Genomic DNA, 19311 nt, shown 5'->3' with positions numbered 1-19311 from the left:
AGCTGGGGCTATCAACTGGCCAAGACGAGTTGAGTTGTGCCAAGTTCGAGCCGAGTTGAGCTGTGCCAAGCTTGACTCGTGTACAGTATGGTATGGGTATCCCTTGGCACCCAAAGTCCGTTCATTCGGTATAAGGCTTACTCCATAAATGGAGAGCACCAACAAGCTTTACATATAGCTTCTGCCGATTTTATATAGGCACGATCAGCTGGGTCATGTAACAGGACTGGGATTCTATAGTGACCCCGCGGAGCCCAGTACTGGTTGGTGATGTAAAGACTTACATGGTCCCATGTAGTCTCTTCAGGACCGACCGGTACCGAGATTGGTACGCAGGACCACTGCCGAAACCGAGTCTCATTTAACAGAAGCCGATTGGCTGGTGTACCGCACACCATCGATATGGCTGAAGTGGGTACGTGACCTGCGAAGACGAGCGCTCCTTGATCTCCAGTTGTACAAACGGTTCAAAGAAATTAAAGTTATATGGCCCCAAAATGATATATTTATTATATCCACACCGTTAATGTATTTTGTGAAATCATTTTAGAGCATGATATCAAAAATGAATCGTATCCAAAGCTTAAGTGAACCACACAAGAAATAACAGTGGGACAATGATTCTCACCGTTAAAACATTCATAAGGCCGGCCATAGCATTTATTTTCCATCTAATCTGTTCCTAAGGTCTCACAGACCTTAGATGAAGGGGCAAAAAGCAAATATCATACCGGTTCAAAACTTTTGTGACCCGAAAAGATTACCATGGTAGACGTTCAATTCACTTTTTATAGTGTGGTCTACTTAATCTTTGTATCTATGTTATTTTTCGGTTCAAGACTGAGGACGAGCTTGCAAAATAAAAGGACGGTTGGGATATAACACTTACCTCATAATAGGACCCACGGAATTTGGTGACGTCTATCTCACTGGTGTGCGGTACACCAGCCAATCCACTTCCAATTTAACAAGGAAACGGATTGGCGACTGCCACTCGCCAATCGCTAGCAGTCAGTGCTCTGTGTGCCTACTATACTTATATGTGTTTCATCCAAGCCGTCCACCCATTCTTCCATATCATTTTATAGTATAAACCTAAAAATGAAGTTGTTCCAAAACTCAAGTGGACCGCACAGTGTTGATTGAACGCCCATCATTAAAAACTTCTCGAGTGCCGTAAAAGTTCTGGATTAAGCTGAAATATTTTTTCCCCTCTTCCAGGCCTGTATGATCTAATCATACAGGTTAGATGTCAAATAATCATTACAGTGAGCTGTAGGAGATTTTTAATGGTGGACATTCAATCACTACTATTTTCTCATCGTGTGGTCCAACTGAGATTTAAATTTACTTCATTTTTGAGATCAACACTTAAAAGTATCTTTCAAAATGGATGGACGGCGTGGATAAAACACATACATTATGGTTGTGTCCACATAGCACCGAGCACTAGCCAAAACCGCCTCATATAACAAGGTCTGATCATTCCATCAGGTCATATCCATTGTGGGTCCCGCTGATGCACGGCCGAGATCATGGAGACACGCGTCAGCACTTCTTCCGCGTGTAAACTTCTCTCCGTTACAAAATCAGAGGTAAAAAAAAAAAGAGACGACAGGAAAATAAAAAATAAAAAAATACAAAACCCCTTCCCAAGTCTCTCAACTGTCCCCTCTCTCTCTCTCTCTCTCTCGCAGAGCGATTTGCCAGTAGATGGAAGTGGTTCTTCTCCGAAAGAGATGTCGAACGGCGTTGTAGAGATGAAGAACAGCAGCGGCATGAAACAGGATCTCGAGCAACAACAAAGCTCTGATCTACAGCAGCCACAGCCACAGCGTCGCCTGCGCGGCTTCGCAGCGGCAGCGGCTGCGTCAGCTGCGGGGGAACTTGCTGCCGCACCTAAGGGAAGGAAGGAGAGAGAGAAGGAGAAGGAACGGACGAAGCTGAGGGAACGCCACCGCCGCTCCATCACCAGCCGTATGCTTGCTGGTTTGCGCCAGTACGGGAATTTCCCCCTCCCCGCCCGCCCCGACATGAATGACGTGCTTGCCGCCCTTGCTCGAGAGGCCGGGTGGACTGTCGAGGCCGACGGCACCACCTACCGCCCATCCCCTCCCCCAGGGCAGCTGGTACTCTCTCTTCTGCGCGTCTAATTCTGCTCCTGCCTTTCTTTTATTTTATTGCTTTTTTCCCCCCTTCTTTTTTGTTGTTTCTGCTTGGAGATGATTCTTGGTGATTCCATCATTTTGGACATGAGTAGCTGATGTGTTGATGGTTTTCATGGATTTCTGATTACTTTTTATATATGGAAATTATCCAAATCACTTAGTCATTTTTAATTGTAGTATTTTATTTTGGTACAGAAATAAGAACCTGAAAATACGCATTTTATATATTAGTTTTTTGTGGCCATTGGTTCTTTGATAGATAACTTGATACTGTGGTTTACAACTAGGGTTGGGTTGTCGTTCTTGATAAACACATGTTGGTGCTTGCTTACTCGGTCTGTAAAACAAAGAATGAAAAGTGTATGGTGGTGTTGCCATCATTTAAAGCATTAATTATCCTACTTGATGCTGCAGCCGCAGTTTCAAATGTTTAAACAACCTACTAAAGAAGCAATTAGCTTGTTACTGTAGGAATAAACAGGCATAAAAACTTCTTTTGAGGAATGGGCCGGACCTGACCATTTCTCAAGAACAATCGCTAAGGGCCCCGATACTACCACTTGGTTCTGGAAGAATCTTTAGTCATTTAAAATTATTACATCAAGCTCCGTATCTTGCATGTTTGTCAACTTTTTTATTTGCTTCATTTCATGATGGATTTCGAATAGGATCATTCTTTTAATCTGATGTAGCTATTTCCCTATGCATTAGGATTAAACTTGCAGGCCATACTATGAAACTTTGGAAAAGAGTGATTGGGCAAAAACTAAGGCATGAGATGAGATGAATGTGTCGGAAAGTTAGTTTGGTTTCATGCCAGGAGTTTACTATTGAAGCTATTTTCCTAACTAGATAATTGATGGAGAAATTTAGGCAAAGGAGGAAGGACCTCCACATGATCTTGATTAACTTAGAGAAAGCTTATGATTTATTTTTATTTTTTTTATTTTTTAATTTAATGACGATAGGGTATCCCTGCTCCTTTTTAAGGCGAGACTATTCCTTATAGATGCACGCAATCACCTGCCAACCACGTGCATCTGGTAATCCACGGGGAGGGGAATCAAACTTGTGTCTGTGGGGCGAAAACCCACGACCCAAGCCATTTGCCCAAATCATGACTAGTAAGAAAGGAATTTCAAAAGGGTATATTGACATGATTAAGGATATATATGATAGAGTAGTAATAAATCATAAATGTGAAGACCACTATTGGAGAGATGAGTGAGTTCCTAATTACTGTAGGATTGCACTAGAGGTTGACATTGAGCCTGTACCTTTTCACATTGGTTATGGACGAGTTAATGGAGCATTTGCATGAAGAGACTTGATGTAGGATGCATGCATGTGAATAAATAATTAATCAAGGTCAATGAACAACTTAATCTAAATAATCAAAATTTACTAACTATGCTAAATCATCAAATATATCAAGAATCAAGCATGTAACTATGAGAAGTTCAGGCCACATATATCAAACTACGCAATGCACGACCATTAAATACTAAAGGATGGGATCTTATGGATGTAGGAACATCCAAGTAGCATAGGAATTAGTTTAATTTCAAAAAAAAGGAAAGTTAATACAACCTAGGTTTTGCTCAGTTAGGGTTTAGGCCAACCTAGGGTCCATGGGATTTAGGGAAAAGTGAAATTAAGGCTTAAGTTGCTTAATTGGTAAAAGGATTTGAGGCTTCAGGCCTTAATAAAAGGGAATTGGGGATTTGGATGGTTGGAAGTTTGGAATTTAGGGCCAATTAGGGAAGTTGGGAATATAGGGTTTAGGCGATTTGGGGAAACTTGGATATTTGGGGGAATATAGGGTTTAGGTGATTTGGAAAAACTTGGATATTTGGAGGAATCTAGGGTTTAGGTTAGGATTAAGGTATGGGATTCAACGGGGTTTTGATGTGGAAGCAAGAAGGAATCAAAGGGACGAAGGAATGAACGGGGTTTTAGGATGCACCATTTCTTGTAAGAGTTGTGCATCTGTATTCTGGTAATGATATCACTACTATCAGGTCTAGAAGGGATTTATGGCAAAGTTGGAATACCGAAGCAGGGAATTTTTGCAAGATAAATACATTAAATTGCACGAGATTTACACTGTAGTCAAATCAGGGTTTATCTGTATAGGTTTATTACAATCAATCTTTTTGACAGGTTATGATTACCTAGAGTGAGGTTGATATGTGATTGGTTCAAAAAGTGATCTCTCTCTCTCTATCTCTCTCTCTGCCGGGACAACTATGTTCTAGACCAACCAAATGTTAAGTTTGGACTTTCTTCACATGGCTATAAACTGTGGCACTCAAATTAACTGATTTTTTTAAAAACCTTTTTGTGGGATGATATAATGGAATAATAATTTTCTTTTATTTGTCATTTCTGCTAGTAGACTCACAAATCCTTGCTTACAGGCACCAATGCCTATTAGGTCTGTTGAAGGCCCATTATGTGCTACTTCTCTGAAAAATTGCTCAATGAAAGCATCAGACTCCCAGTCATCTGTTCCCAGAATTGATGAGACCTCATCTCCGGCATCTCTTGGTTCCATTGTAGTTGAGGAAAAGGATATAAAGAACAACAAATATGCAAATGTCAGCCCTATCAACTCGCCAGAATGTTTGGAAGCTGATCCGGTAACTGTTTGTGGCCAAGTTAGTTTATATTGATATGCTTATGCTTTTGAACCCCATTATTGAAGCACCCATTATAGTGATTGTTTTTTCACTTTGGATGCTGATCTACATTGTGATGCTTACAAGTTCCTAGATCTCTGATGGTGTTGCATAATTTTACGTCCAGACCTGAGTAAATGCATGATCTGGGCTTAGTGCCATCCATGTCAAAAGCTTTCACAAATCAGCTTCATGTAGACATATAGGGCTATATTTATTATATCACTTGGTGACATGTTTTTATTTTTTCTGAAAGATAACTGGAACTTTCATTGTAAAAGCACTACAAAAGAAAAACAAAACAAGAAAGAGAAAATTACAACTTTCTCAACCAAACCTTTCCCGCCGCCCACTCCACTACAATATCCCACGCATAACCCATTCCACATTATGACAAGCATTATGGAAGCATCTCCCATTACTCTCGCTCCAAATTACCCCTAACCCGACAAGAAGACAGAGTCTCCAAATCGTGCAAGAATTCTTGCAAAGGGCCACCTCATGCCAAGCTAAAAGGAAATCACCAATGTCAAAAGGCATATACCAAGCTGGCTGAATTTAGCAAGAAGAGAAACCCACTCTTGGCTAGCAAAGGAGCAATGGATGAGGAGGTGGTTAACTGACTTTACATTGGACATACAAAGACGACAAATATTTGGAATGATCATGGATCACTTTTGGGGCTTGTCAATAGTGAGAATTCTTTTTCTGCTCGCTAGCCAAACAAAACCCCAATCTTAGGAGGGGATCCATAATGCCAAACATGAGAAGTGTTTGCAACACTCCCCTTCTTTCTAAAGCATGAAGTAGAACAATCTAACAGTGAAGTGACCTGACTCATTTATAGTCCAAATCATGCTGTCGTTTTCACCAACTGACGGCCTGCAAGGATGAAGCCATTCCAAGAAGGCGACATACTCATCCACTTCCTCGTCCCACAGGCAATGGCCACTTAATGACATATGTTGATATTTCAAAACAAAAAAAGAGCAACTAGCTGTCCTGTGATTGCCTGCTGGAACCATATGAATTATGGTTGTGTCACTAATTAGACATTACTTATATTACCATTACTTTTTGCATCACATAGCCTTTAAGGGGAAGAGTGAGAGAAAGACAATTTTATACTTCAAACAAGCCTTACGATGTTATATGGCCAATATTCCTTAGAAATATATTCATGCATAAAAGAGAAACACAGTCATTTCAAGGCCGCATGGGCCTGAACTCAAGTTCTACGATGTTTTTAAAAATTGAATAATTAAAAGATAGAAATTAGCCTCTTCAGGTAAGAAACTTGGCACATCTTATCAAAATTTTAGTGGCTCCTCTTTTCCCGACTCGGTGGGCATGGTGGAGAAGACCATGCAGGTGAAACAGTTCTCAACCTGTTCTTGCGCCTCTACTCATGATCAAATCCTCCCAAAATTCTGACCTGTACTTGGCGACTGGAATCACCGAGTTCTACACCATCTCCAACGGTCTCTAGAATGTGCACAGAGAAAGTCCTCGGGCTTGTCCTAGGCCAACCCATTTGCGCTCCAAATTTGGCCTGTCATTTGAGGGCCACCAATTGTACAAGGGGGACTTTCTGATTGATGTCATTTTTCTATCAACATAGGCTGTGAAGTGTCAAATGCCAGGCTTGCCAGATGGATGATCCAGTTCCTCTGACTGCAGGGAATGAAATGGCTAGCTCATGCAACAGATGAAAAGATGCTCCCGACTTCTTGATTCTCGCTGGAGCCTGGAGGAAGAAGGCTACTGCATGTCCTACCTCTGAGAGCAGAGTCAAGGATTTAAGGGGATGCAATTGATATGTTATACATATATGCTACTTAAAAAGGAATGCATGATAATTACACATACTGCTCTTTTTTATCTGTTTGTTATTTTTAGCTTATAATCTTTCAGTATGTGCAATAATTTGGTGAAATTTTTGCTATGAAAACTCGTGAGGGAATATGATTTGTGGTTTATTGCTGAAATTTGTGCAGCTTATGATGGGTGTTCATCTTGGGGAGCACGAGAATGATTTTACAGGAACTGCATACATTCCTGTTTATGTGATCCTTCCGGTGAGTTGCTAATGTTAGTTGCTTTGGTTCCTAGCTCTCTATTTTTTTTTTTTTTTTGGGAATTGATAATTTTATTGAAAAAGGGCCGAAGCCCCGAAAAATAGAACAAAAGAAAGAAAGCTAACAACAAACAGCCCCCCTTAATCCTCTGGAGAGACTAAGATAGCAGCTGAAAGCGCCCATTCCACCACAAGAAACTTTGCTAGCTCTTGAACACCAGTTCACAATAAAATTTAAGCAGTTGCTGAGCATGATTCTCATTTATTTTCTGCAGTATTGATGTTTTTCCTCCTCTCAGTGATGGGATCCTATTCAGTTCTTTAGTGTCCTGAATTCTCTAAAATTTTGCTTCTCTTATGATTTATAGTTTCATGATAGTATCTGGTGATTTAGCATCTGATGAAGAAACCTTCTTTAATCCTTGTCTGTTACTGCTGTAGGCTGGCATTATCAACAGTTTCTGCCAATTGGTTGATCCAGAAGGCATACAGCAGGAGTTGAGGCATCTTAAATCTTTGAATGTAGATGGAGTGGTTGTAGATTGTTGGTGGGGTATTGTTGAAGGCTGGAGCCCACGGAAGTATCTATGGTCTGGCTACAGAGAACTGTTTAACATCATCCGAGAATTCCAGCTGAAATTGCAGGTAAATCTATTGGATATCCTGGAAGTGTGCTCATTCGTGCATACAGTCTGTTTCACGTGGTTGTAGAGTATCCTGTCTGTGCAGTTGCGTACAACTGCTCCAAAATGCTCTTTCAACCATCAGAATGATTAAAATAGCAAACTTTAATCAGGCTTCTTTGAGATCTCTGAAATTTTCTCAGAACATGGGGGGCTCTTTTTTTTTTTTTTTTTTTGAAGGGTAACAAAAGTTATATTACAAACACACGCCAAAAGGCAAAGGACTATACAAAGAGAAGGTGAGAATCACCCCCACTATTTACGTGAAAAAGAATAATTAATTCCCCCTCCCTCGCCAAAACCTTAGGCCCATTCAATAACTAGGCTTCTGACTTTCAACATGATCCAACCTGACGATTGGCTCAAATTTCTAAAACACCTCCCATTTCTTTCTTCCCAAATAGCCCAAAGCCCCGCCAACAAGCATAAATGCCATGAGATTTGTAACTCTTTTTTGAGATTCACCCCATGCCAAGACAAAAAGAATAGATCAATAGGAGCCGGATAGGCCCAAGACACACAAAACGAGGATAGGATACTATTCCACAAAAAGGATGTTGTTGGGCAGTGCAAATAGAGGTGATCAATTGATTCCGCATTCCCCATGCACATCAAACAAACATTTCGGATAGCCATTCCCCGCTTCTAAAGGTTATCAACTATCAAAACTTTGCCCTGACCAACCAACCATGCAAATGCTTGGAGGAGCTCTATGGTGCCAAATAAACTGCAGTCCCTGAAACTGCAGCCTAAGAGCATGCTATTAATTTTCTTTTCTTTTATTTTCTTTGTTATTATTTTGTTGTAGTGACATTTTATTAAAGAGGGAAAAATAATATCAAGGGAGAGGAAATGGATTTCCAATTCATCAGGAAGAATGAAAAACACCAACTTTGGCCAAAACATCGGTGATGAATTTTTCCTTCCCACATGGGCTAGTGAAATGGTTTATCATTTAGGCAAGCTAGCGTTGTTCAAAACATCGGTCTTGACATTTGCCTCCCACGTGGTCAAATGTTTAATCTCGAGGCAAGGCAGCAAGTTTCTTCAAATACAAAGGTGAGTTTCCACATATTTTATTGACCTCTCTACCTACAATGTCCAAAGGAGTCACCTGACAGAGGAGGGTTCAACCCACATGCTCAGAAGACAGGGGGGGGCTGTCTCAAGTGCTAGTTGGACCACAAGTCAAGTATCTGTCCACCCAACAGATAACTTCCAAGCTTTCAATGTTTGTCCAACATCCAATCCGTCCAATAGGTTGGCCCCAACGTCAGGATTCCCTTGTGAAAAAATCAGCCAAATCCAGTCCTTAACTGGACTGTGGGCCACAATTGTGCTTGCTATTCATCAATGGCTAAACATTGTTTCTATTTTGTAATCTACATGGCTAGTAGATGGAGCTAATTTTTGCATTTGATGATCCTCATGGTGGGCCCAATCTATTGGAAGGTTTGGATGTTGCATTCACTTAAAAAGTTATCCACAGGGTGGACCATTACTTGTGGTCCAACTGGTTAGGCTTGAGAGCTTCTCCTACACACACACACACAGTAATTTTAGTAAATTTTTGAGTACTAAGTGTATATTCTTAATGCAAAGGCATTTTCACGCCGGGCTTGAGTGGGGTCGCCTGTGGGATGCGGGGACACACTCGGGGTAGGCGACCCATGTGATTTGGGGCCCACGGGAGATGTCTTGTGTTCGAGACTCCTCACCGAGGGTAATTAATGTGCATTTCACACCGGACTTGAGTGGGGTAGCTTGTGGGATGCGGGGACATACTCGGGGTAGGCAGCCCATGTGATTTAGGGCCCACGAGGGGGGTTTGGCTGAGGTCCTAACCCATGAGATGTGGGGCCTGGGCTATGAGATAAAGGGATTAATTCGCCATACTCTAACAGTTCGAGCTTTTAGAGCAAGTGGTTAATTTTCTTGCATCAATTCTTTTGTCTTTGAACTTCTTGTGAAGTTTCGCTAAAAAAATTCATCAATTTTCCCTGATGTTTTCTCAATGTTACCCTCAGACTGTGATACATTACATGGTGTGTGTGATATTTCCGACGTTCCCACGATATTTTCCTCTCACAAGGGTGCAATACATATTGTGATATCGATATTTAAAAAAATTGGAAGGAGACAGCAAGATCTTGGCAAAGATAATTGGGTGGGGATTCTTGCTCTGGCTTGTAAATTTCCCCAGCTTTTGGGAAGACATTTAAGGCTGACGACACTAATAGGAAGGCTACTGCCTCCTTGCATGGTTCTACATATCATTATCGGAGGGCGTACAGGCCCCACCAAAAACCAATACTATATGGGGGCATCATATCTGCATTGGTTTGTATTGGAACTTACTGGTGGAATTTTTTTAAGCAAAGACTATGTAAAAATATCAAGAAAATGGGATAAAAATAGAAATTCAAGGACCTATCATTTTGTTTGTCTTGGATATGCATATAATGGTGTATTGAACTATTCTTTGATAAGAATGTTGTCTGTTGATTTGACCTGCTAAAAGCTAGCCAAATGGGCCCTAAATGAGCACAAATCAAACTTGGTTTTCTGGATTAAGGTCCAATACACTAGAATACAACAACAAGAAGAAGAAAACATGAAAAAAGGTGATGGTTTAACCCTTTTAATGATTTTTCTTATAATTGTTCGTCTCGCCCATTCCACTTTGATTTGTTGAATTCCCATAAAATGTTTTTATTTTGATCTTGATAAGAACCCTAGATTTGGTCTAGAATGACCTTCAATAAACTTCGTGCATGGTTGAAATGAAAAAAAGGAAGAGGAAATTGAGAGAATTGAAAAGAAAAAAAAGAATGAAAATTGGGCCCCCTTTTTTTTTTTGGCGACAGGCCGATATGGATATGATCTTGACAAACATTGAAAGCTTGGAAGTTATCTGTTGGGTGGACAGATACTTGACTTGTGGTCCAACCAGCACAAGTCAAGTATCTATTTATAGGTTGGCCCCAACATCAGGATTCCCTTGTGAAAAAATCAGCCAAATCCAGTCCTTAACTGGACTGTGGGCCACAATTGTGCTTGCTATTTATCAATGGCTAAACATTGTTTCTATTTTGTAATCTACATGGCTAGTAGATGGAGCTAATTTTTGCATTAGGTGATCCTCATGGTGGGCCCAATCTGTTGGAAGGTTTGGATGTTGCATTCACTTAACAGGTTGGAAGTTATCCACTGGGTGGACCATTACTTGTGGTCCAACTGGTTGGGCTTGAGAGCTTCTCCTACACACACACACACACACACACAGAGTAATTTTAGTAAATTTTTGAGTACTAAGTGTATATTCTTAATGAAGGGGCATTTTCACACTAGGCTTGAGTGGGGTCGCCTGTGGGATGCGGGGACATACTCGGGGTAGGCGACCCATGTGATTTGGGGCCCACGGGAGAGGTCTTGTGTTCGAGACTCCTCACCGGGGGTGATTAATGTGCATTTCACACCGGGCTCGAGTGGGGTAGCTTGTGGGATGTGGGGACATACTCGGGGTAGGCAGCCCATGTGATTTAGGGCCCACGAGGGGGGTTTGGCCGAGGTCCTAACCCATGAGATGTGGGGCTTGGGCTATGAGATAAAGGGATTAATTCACCATACTCTAACAGTTCAAGCTTTTAGAGCAAGTGGTTAATTGTCTTGCATCAGTTCTTTTGTCTTTGAACATCTCGTGAAGTTTTGCTAAAAAATTCCATCAATTTTCCTTGATGTTTTCTCAATGTTACCCTCATACTGTGATACATTACATGCTGTGTGTGATATTTTTGACGTTTCCCACGATATTTTCCTTGCACAAGGGTGCAATACATATTGTGATATCGATATTTAAAAAAATTGGAAGGAGACAAAAAGATCTTGGCAAAGATAATTGGGTGGGGATTCTTGCTCTGGCGTGTAAATTTCCCCAGCTTTTGGGAAGACATTTAAGGCTGACCACACTAATAGGAAGGCTACTGCCTCCATGCATGGTTCTACATATCATTATCGGAGGGCGTACAGGCCCCACCAAAAACCAATACTATATGGGGGCATCATATCTGCATTGGTTTGTATTGGAACTTACTGGTGGAATTTTTTTAATCAAAGACTATGTAAAAATATCAAGAAAATGGGATAAAAATAGAAATTCAAGGACCTATCATTTTGGTTGTCTTGGATATGCATATAATGGTGTATTGAACTATTCTTTGACAAGAATGTTGTCTGTTGATTTGACCTGCTAAAAGCTAACCAAATGGGCCCTAAATGAGCACAAATCAAACTTGGTTTTCTGGATTAAGGTCCCATACACTAGAATACAACAACAACAAGAAGAAAACATGAAAAAAGGGTGATGGTTTAACCCTTTTAACGAATTTTCTTATAATCGTTCGTCTCGCCCATTCCACTTTGATTTGTTGAATTCCCATAAAATGTTTTTATTTTGATCTCGATAAGAACCCTAGATTTGGTCTAGAATGACCTTCAATAAACTTCGTGCATGGTTGAAATGAAAAAAAAGGAAGAGGAAATTGAGAGAATTGAAAAGAAAAAAAAAAGAATGAAAATTGGGCCCCCACTTTTTTTTTTGGCGACAGGCCGATATGGATATGATATGACTGTATTGGGGGATACAATACAAATATGCCGAACCATGTATCCTCGACCTATTCTGTTGGTATTTGGTATGGTGGATTGTTGTTGTTGGTTTTTTCTTCCTTTTCTGCGTGCTTTTTACTCTTTGGTGAAATATTTCATTTGCCAATGCATGATTTCTTAGAGAATGCAGAGGGAAATGAAGTGGAAATGATTCATGTTGTAATAATTAGCCAACTACCATGTAATCTAACATTTTGAATACAAGGCAAAAAGTAATAAAGAACTAGACCAAATCTGATAATGTAGACAAGTTTCCTTATCAGAAAAAAGTGGACAAGTAAATGATGAGTTACAGCCTCCTGATTCACTCATTATCTGATGTGAGTTAGTGACATTTTCCACATTTATGTGAATAACCTGTTACCTGTTGACCTCTTTCCTGTTCGAAGAAGTAAATGCATTTTGTCAGACCTTTTTCTTTAATGCTGAGAAATGATTACCTTTGTGTCAAACTTGACTGAGACATCCTTAGCAATTCATAGCAATCTTGCAAGTAAGCACATGTGCAAAAAATGGGATTGAGATATAAGAACATTTTATCAGAGCATTGGATTTAGCTCTTTTGGGTTAGTTGTAAAATATCTTTTGGGGGCTAATACTTATAGCATTTCAAGCATATTTTGTAGAAGTTCTTGAATAGCTTCTAAAATAAATATTTTATTTTATTTTTTAAGGTTGTGATGGCATTTCATGAGTGTGGAGGAAATGGATCTGGAGATATGCCAATTCCTCTCCCCAAGTGGGTTATGGAGATTGGTAAGGATAATCAAGATATATTTTTCACAGACCGTGAAGGGAGGAGAAATACAGAATGTCTTTCCTGGGGCATCGACAAAGAACGAGTACTAAAAGGAAGGACTGGCATTGAGGTATTAAATTACAAACTATATACTCCCATCGATATGCTTCTATGTTCCATATAAATGTAAACATCAAATTTCAATTTCTTCTTTGCATTGTGGCCAAGTTAGGGACGCTGACCCTGATATATGTAAGATGGTCCTTTTTCTTCCTCCATGCATGTTGTTAAGTATGTGCCCAACAAGTTGAACTTTTAATTTTCTTGGTTTTGTTCTTGTGCCCTCATAGAGAATGCGTCTATTAGCGAGCACACATGAGTGTGGATCTATTAGCAACTTCATATGTAAACTCCATTGGCAGATATAGTGGCCTATATCACTGTTAGTTACTTCATGACAACATCTTGTTTATGTAAGGTTCCTTTTGGAGATTTAAATTGCAAATTACATTGTAGTAACTAAAAAGGTTTCTCAATGTGTAGGTGTACTTTGACTTCATGAGAAGCTTCCGTATGGAATTTGATGACTTATTTGCAGAGGGTCTCATTTCTGGTGTTGAAATTGGATTGGGTGCTTCTGGGGAGCTAAAGTACCCTTCATTCGCAGAAAGGATGGGATGGAGATATCCTGGTATCGGTGAGTTTCAGGTATCTGTTTTAAGTTAGCCCCCATACGCTATCTGCCTTTTTCAAAATGAATACTTCCTAAATATGCTTGGAAGTTGAAAATACTTACATGTATGATGTATTGCATGGTTTTGATGTCCCCTCTCAACTCTTTCTACTTGTGTGGCCACCTAAGTCATGGAATGACCTGATTTTGGGCCCATGGCCAAATGAGGGATGGTGTGCAAGATGGCCGGAGTGGATGCTATTAGCACATCATGGTGGGGCCCACAACAACTGTTTGCACTCTAAAATAGTGAAAACGTTTACATTGGATCCTTTTTTGCACACACATATAGATGCAGCACACACAAATGATCCAGTTGTGTTGACACTACTGTAACTGGTGGTATGCGGGGCCCACCATGATGTTTACATGCTATCCAATCCATTCATTGTAAGTACCCCACCAGGAATAGAGGTCACTAGAAGTCGGCCATTCCAAGACTCAACCGGCCACACCATGTGGATTTAGAGGTTTCAGGCATGATTTGAAGCTGTTTCATCTGTTTGTGGCCCACCTGAGTTTTGGATCAGCTTGAATTTGTGCTTTAAGGTGAACTCGAGGTGGCACACATGACTGATGGTTTGGATGTCCAACACACATTACAGTGGGTCCTACAATGGTCGACACTACCATTAAGTTACGATAGTGTCAAGACTATTGGATAATTCCCCATGTATGTATTTACGTACGTACATATGTATGATTGTTTCCACACCTTTGGATCATTCTCTCTGTATATTTGTAGATACCTACGTATGTATGCATGACTTTGTGGGGCCCTCATGATGTGTGTTCCATCAGTAGCGTGCCAAATTTGGAGGCCCAGAGCCATGAAATCAGCCTCAAATCCAGAGCTCATGTGGGCCTATAGTTGCAGGACCCTTCAAAATGGTGTAGCTCCTGCTTTGGATTGCACGTTGGACTCATGCTTCTGCTTCCTAATGATTTATACTCGATAAGATTTTGAAACAGAAGCTTCCTTGCGCCTGCACCTGAATCTGCTGCGGCTTCAGTCTGTGCTTTGTGCAACTATAGGTGGGCTACACAATAAGAAATAGTGGAGAGGGGATGGACAGATGGTTTATCTTGTCGTTCATATGTCATCATGTTTGTTCATCATGTTTGCCCTGCATGAAGGGGCAGGCTAAAAATCAGGCCATTTCTAAACTTAGGTGGGCCACGACAGATAATTTGAAGTTCTATGCATAACTTTAGACTGCTCCTGATGGTTTGGCCCACCTCAGTTTTGGATTTGGCTGATTGTTGGGGTGTTCCATTTTCTTTTTGAGGAATCTCTGATGCATGGTTCGATGTTTGAGACACATCAGGATGGGGCCCACACAGTCGACTATATGGTATACTCGACTGTAAGAGCTCATTCCCCTTGTATACATATATATGTATGTAAGCACACATGCACATACCTTTGTACTATGTCTGTCATTGGGAAAAGGGTGGCACACTTATATCTTTCGGGGGCCTACGTGTTGTGTGTATGCCATCCAACCTGTCTATCGGTAAAATGAAACAATGTCATATGTATTGAATGGATTTTAACTCAATGTACTCTATGGAGTTGTTTCAATGGATCTTCTTGAGGCTATCTCGTTTAAAATCCAGTGTCCAGTATTCAATCAAGGACGCTTTGCGAATGTAATTTGCTTTATTTATGTACTCACTTGTTACTTGATGAAAACTCTGTTATCTGCTCTCTCTCTCTCTCTCTCTCTCTCTCTCTCTCTCAAAGGAAAACAAAAGCAGCTCTGTTATCTACTGATAACTGCTTCTAATATGTGTCTGCAGTGCTATGACAAGTATTTACAGCAGAGCCTACGAAGAGCAGCAAAGTTGCGTGGGCATTCATTCTGGGCCAGGGGACCTGATAATGCCGGTCAATATAATTCTAGGCCACATGAAACTGGCTTCTTCTGTGAAAGAGGTGATTATGACAGCTATTATGGTCGATTTTTCCTCCATTGGTACGCACAGACCCTTATAGACCATGCTGATCATGTGCTGTCTCTTGCAAACCTTGCATTTGAGGACACACAGATAATTGTAAAGGTATGTCTTTAGAGTTTTTGACGACAAAATTTCTTTTACCTTTTTGTATTTTACAAAGTTGAATGGGAGACCCATGTCCATTGAAATAATGTTTGCATGATTCTTAATCACTGGAAATGGCCTCAGTTGGACTTCGAATTCCGTTTCCTCCAAATAGGTTGCTATTTAATTCTTTTCTACTAAGGAAATTTGTGGCGCTTTAGGAGTGGAAATAAACATTGTAAAATTGATCTTCTGTGTCATTTATCCATGGAGGGAAGTTCTGTGGGACAGATTGACAGTCTAACTATTCATGTGCAGATTCCAGCAGTTTATTGGTGGTACAGGACGTCGGGTCATGCAGCAGAGCTCACTGCAGGTTTCTACAACCCAACAAATCAGGAGGGGTATTCTCCAATTTTCGACATTCTAAAGAAACATTCAGCGGCTCCGAAGTTTGTCTGCTCAGGACTGCAGGTGCATGCTCAGGAACATATTGAAGCATTGGCTGATTTAGAAGCTTTAAGTTGGCAGGTATGATATTCTCTGTTTCCTTTTGGTTCTTTTGTTCCGTAAGTGGTCCAGATTTTCCCGCATGCTACCCAAATGCAGGTTTTTACCCTTTTCATATGATTTTGGCATTGATCCCCATTGTCCTCTCCAGGTTCTAAATTCTGCCTGGGATCGTGGGTTGACTGTAGCTGGTCAGAATGCTCTGCCATGCTATGATAGAGAAGGGTATAGTAGGATCCTGGAGACCTCAAAGCCAAGAAACCATCCCGATCGTCGCCACATGTCATTCTTTGCGTACCAACAATTATCACCTGCATCAATGCAAAGAGATCAGTGCATCTCTGAGTTGGATTATTTCATCAAATGCATGCATGGTAAGCACTCCCAACTGAAGGAATTCCTATCTAATTTGATAGAGGTGGGAACAACTTTTTGTTAGTGTAACTATCTAAGCTATTCAATTAGTGGTTAGCCTCATGGGATTGGCCACACTTCAATATCTCTGCTGTTAGGTGAGCGTAGTCAACCAACTACTGCCAAGTCATTGTTGGCTCTTGTGCCCTCGGAAGCCAATCTGTTTGTTGCTTAGAGCCTATTCACACTACACTGTTCAGGTTAATAATCGTTCTCGTTCTGATAGAAATGCACCTTAAGGGTTATGCACTATTATATAGATTGATTGAATTCAATGTCCAGTGAGTCCATTGATGCCATTATAGAGTCAAATGCATTGATTCGATCAATGGTGATGCAGAGAGACTTGGGCTTGCAGTTCCTTGACATCAGAGACAAACTTGCAACCAGTGAAGTGCTTGGCCAGTGCATCAGGATTTTTGTCCCGATGCTGGATGATTGCCATGGCAGTGTCTGGCTAAGCCATAGCTAGTTAGAGATGGCTGCTCATATCAGTACATGAGTACCCAAAATAGGTTTAATTGGAACATTGAACATGGATCAGTATGGATGAATGCTTTTTGTTCTCAACAAGGGGTCTTTCATGTCTACTACGCACACTTCAGTCCCCTGACTAGAGGGTAGTGTGTGGATAGGACTTTGATGTGTGTAAAGTGAGCTCCAATGAGGGGCAATACCTAGGTGTTATTATGTCTTTTTAAGGGAAACTGTATATGCCCACACCCTCCCAAATGGGATCCACTTGGTGGCTCTTTTATGAGGACTGTTTCACCAAAGAAGAAGATTGTATGCAATCATTTCCAATGAGTCGTAATGCTGGCTGCCATCTTTTTTGTCTAAAGGAAGTTTTGAAATCAGGTTTGGAAGTTGTCATGCAATCTTAGAAGTTTTCTTTTTCGAGTTGAGGCCGATTGCAAATCTAACTGTTGATCTTCAAGTTTCAAGAGGTGGGGTTCACTTTAAGACCTGACCTGCCTGATGGAACAGTGATGGTCAAGAGGAGGAATGGACAGACAATGTTGCAAATGGGTTAGAGTTTGTGTGTTAGAAGACCTTAATACAAAGGAGATTGATGGCATCTTTTGTTATTAACATGAGGCTACAAGGTATTTACCCTATGGAGCTATATAATGGCCCATGGGTTCCATGCCCTATACACTTGTGGATCCTCCCCATCCTCAAAATTTAGGTTTTGGTGGTTGGGAATCCATCATCCTCTAGGGCCATACGAAGGTTTGTGGCTGAGATTGCCTAAAGAGGAGAAGAGGAGATTTCCATGATTCAATGGTATGCTCCAACTTTTTTCTCCATTTTAGTTTTGATTTTTGTTTGCCCCAGGCATTACCATTCATGACATGTTTGAACTCCGTACTAACTTCCGGGGGCACTAAGAGATTGATGTAGCCAAAAACAAATAGTTAATAGCACACAGTCAGATGTCCTTTAAAAAAGTGCCGTCAGATGGTTAGGATCATCCATGGGGGAAGGAGAATGGTGAGGCATCTCCCATCCATCTTGGAGACCACTGAATGATCAGTAGGTGGGATCCACATGTAATGTTTGTTTAGCCCGTGTAATTTGCCAATGAAACATAGCATAATTTCTCCACAACCAGACAACCTCAACCATGCAGGAGCACTTATAATCATACTGCATTTCATGTTTCTAAAACATAATTGTTACTGTACCACTTGCAGGGGAAGCCACAGCTGATCATGAGGCCTAATGGGTCTAGCTATGCCTCTATGGAAAGAAAAGAAGTGGGAACCGCTGCCTTAACAATGGTCAGCAGTTAATGCGTACAAATGGATATGTCATGGTTGCACCTCCTTGAGGTTGATTGTGGTCCAGAAGATGCTGCTAATCAGGGTAAGTTCTCATAATTTATTACACCTGAAATTCCACTGTTCTATCTGATTTCTTTCCTTGGTGCCATTTAAATATCGATCCTTAATGTATTAGATTCCAAAGTCACACATTGTATTGTATAAAAAAGGACAATGACATTTTTGGGCCATCAGCTTATTTTTATTCTGTTTAATCGAGTAGAGCATGTTGTAATGGGAAAAAAAAGGGAGTCCATCCAATGCATAGTGAAAAAATACTCTCTCTCTCTCTCTCTCTCAATGCATAGTGAAAAAATACTCTCTCTCTCTCTCTCTCTCTCTCTCTCTCTCTCTCTCTCTGATTCTGGGATATTTAAATTGAAGTAATGATTTAGTGGGTTGAGTGCACGGAAAGGCACATGCTTACATTTGGATTTGTTGGCCATCTGAACTGACCATTAGGTTCAGTCCTTCCTGCTGCTGCTGGGAATAAATCACAGCAATCAGATGGTTGGGACTAGCTTCTATGAACAATCTTCTACATCCATTTTGCATGCCACAAACTGGATGTTCTGGATCAGCTGATCAAGGACATTTTTCAAGGCACCCTATGAGTGCACTGGACCTAATGGAAGTCCAGATAGGTGATGAGGATGCCACCGTCTGCCACCCCCCCTTTCTTGTTCTAATTTTGAGAAAATGCAGAAAGTTTTGGAAAACGCTGCAGGACAAAAAAAGAATAAGAAATTTTGAAGTTAAAAGATCT

The 19311-nt window shown here is 40.7% G+C and overlaps 1 protein-coding gene across 2 annotated transcripts; it reads left to right on the top strand.

Moving 5' to 3' along the window:
- The first annotated feature begins 1624 nt into the window (after positions 1-1624).
- LOC131247872 (beta-amylase 8-like) lies at positions 1625-18736 on the top strand. 2 transcript variants are annotated; one of them, XM_058247787.1, is made up of 10 exons: positions 1625-2129; positions 4589-4810; positions 6847-6927; positions 7368-7571; positions 12952-13146; positions 13560-13724; positions 15553-15813; positions 16114-16326; positions 16457-16679; positions 18417-18736. In XM_058247787.1, exons 1-10 carry the CDS (start codon positions 1740-1742, stop codon positions 18443-18445), a joined length of 1983 nt encoding a protein of 660 aa, XP_058103770.1. In that variant the 5' UTR covers positions 1625-1739; the 3' UTR covers positions 18446-18736. The 2 variants fall into 2 exon arrangements, with proteins under 2 accessions (XP_058103770.1, XP_058103771.1); XM_058247788.1 differs by lacking the exon at positions 4589-4810.
- The last annotated feature ends 575 nt before the right edge of the window (positions 18737-19311 follow it).

The sequence above is a fragment of the Magnolia sinica genome, chromosome 6, assembly GCF_029962835.1.
Source record: "Magnolia sinica isolate HGM2019 chromosome 6, MsV1, whole genome shotgun sequence".
NCBI classification, from domain to species: domain Eukaryota; kingdom Viridiplantae; phylum Streptophyta; class Magnoliopsida; order Magnoliales; family Magnoliaceae; genus Magnolia; species Magnolia sinica.
The sequence above is the reverse complement of the archived record's forward strand: the minus strand, read 5'-3'. Positions and strand labels throughout refer to the sequence as shown.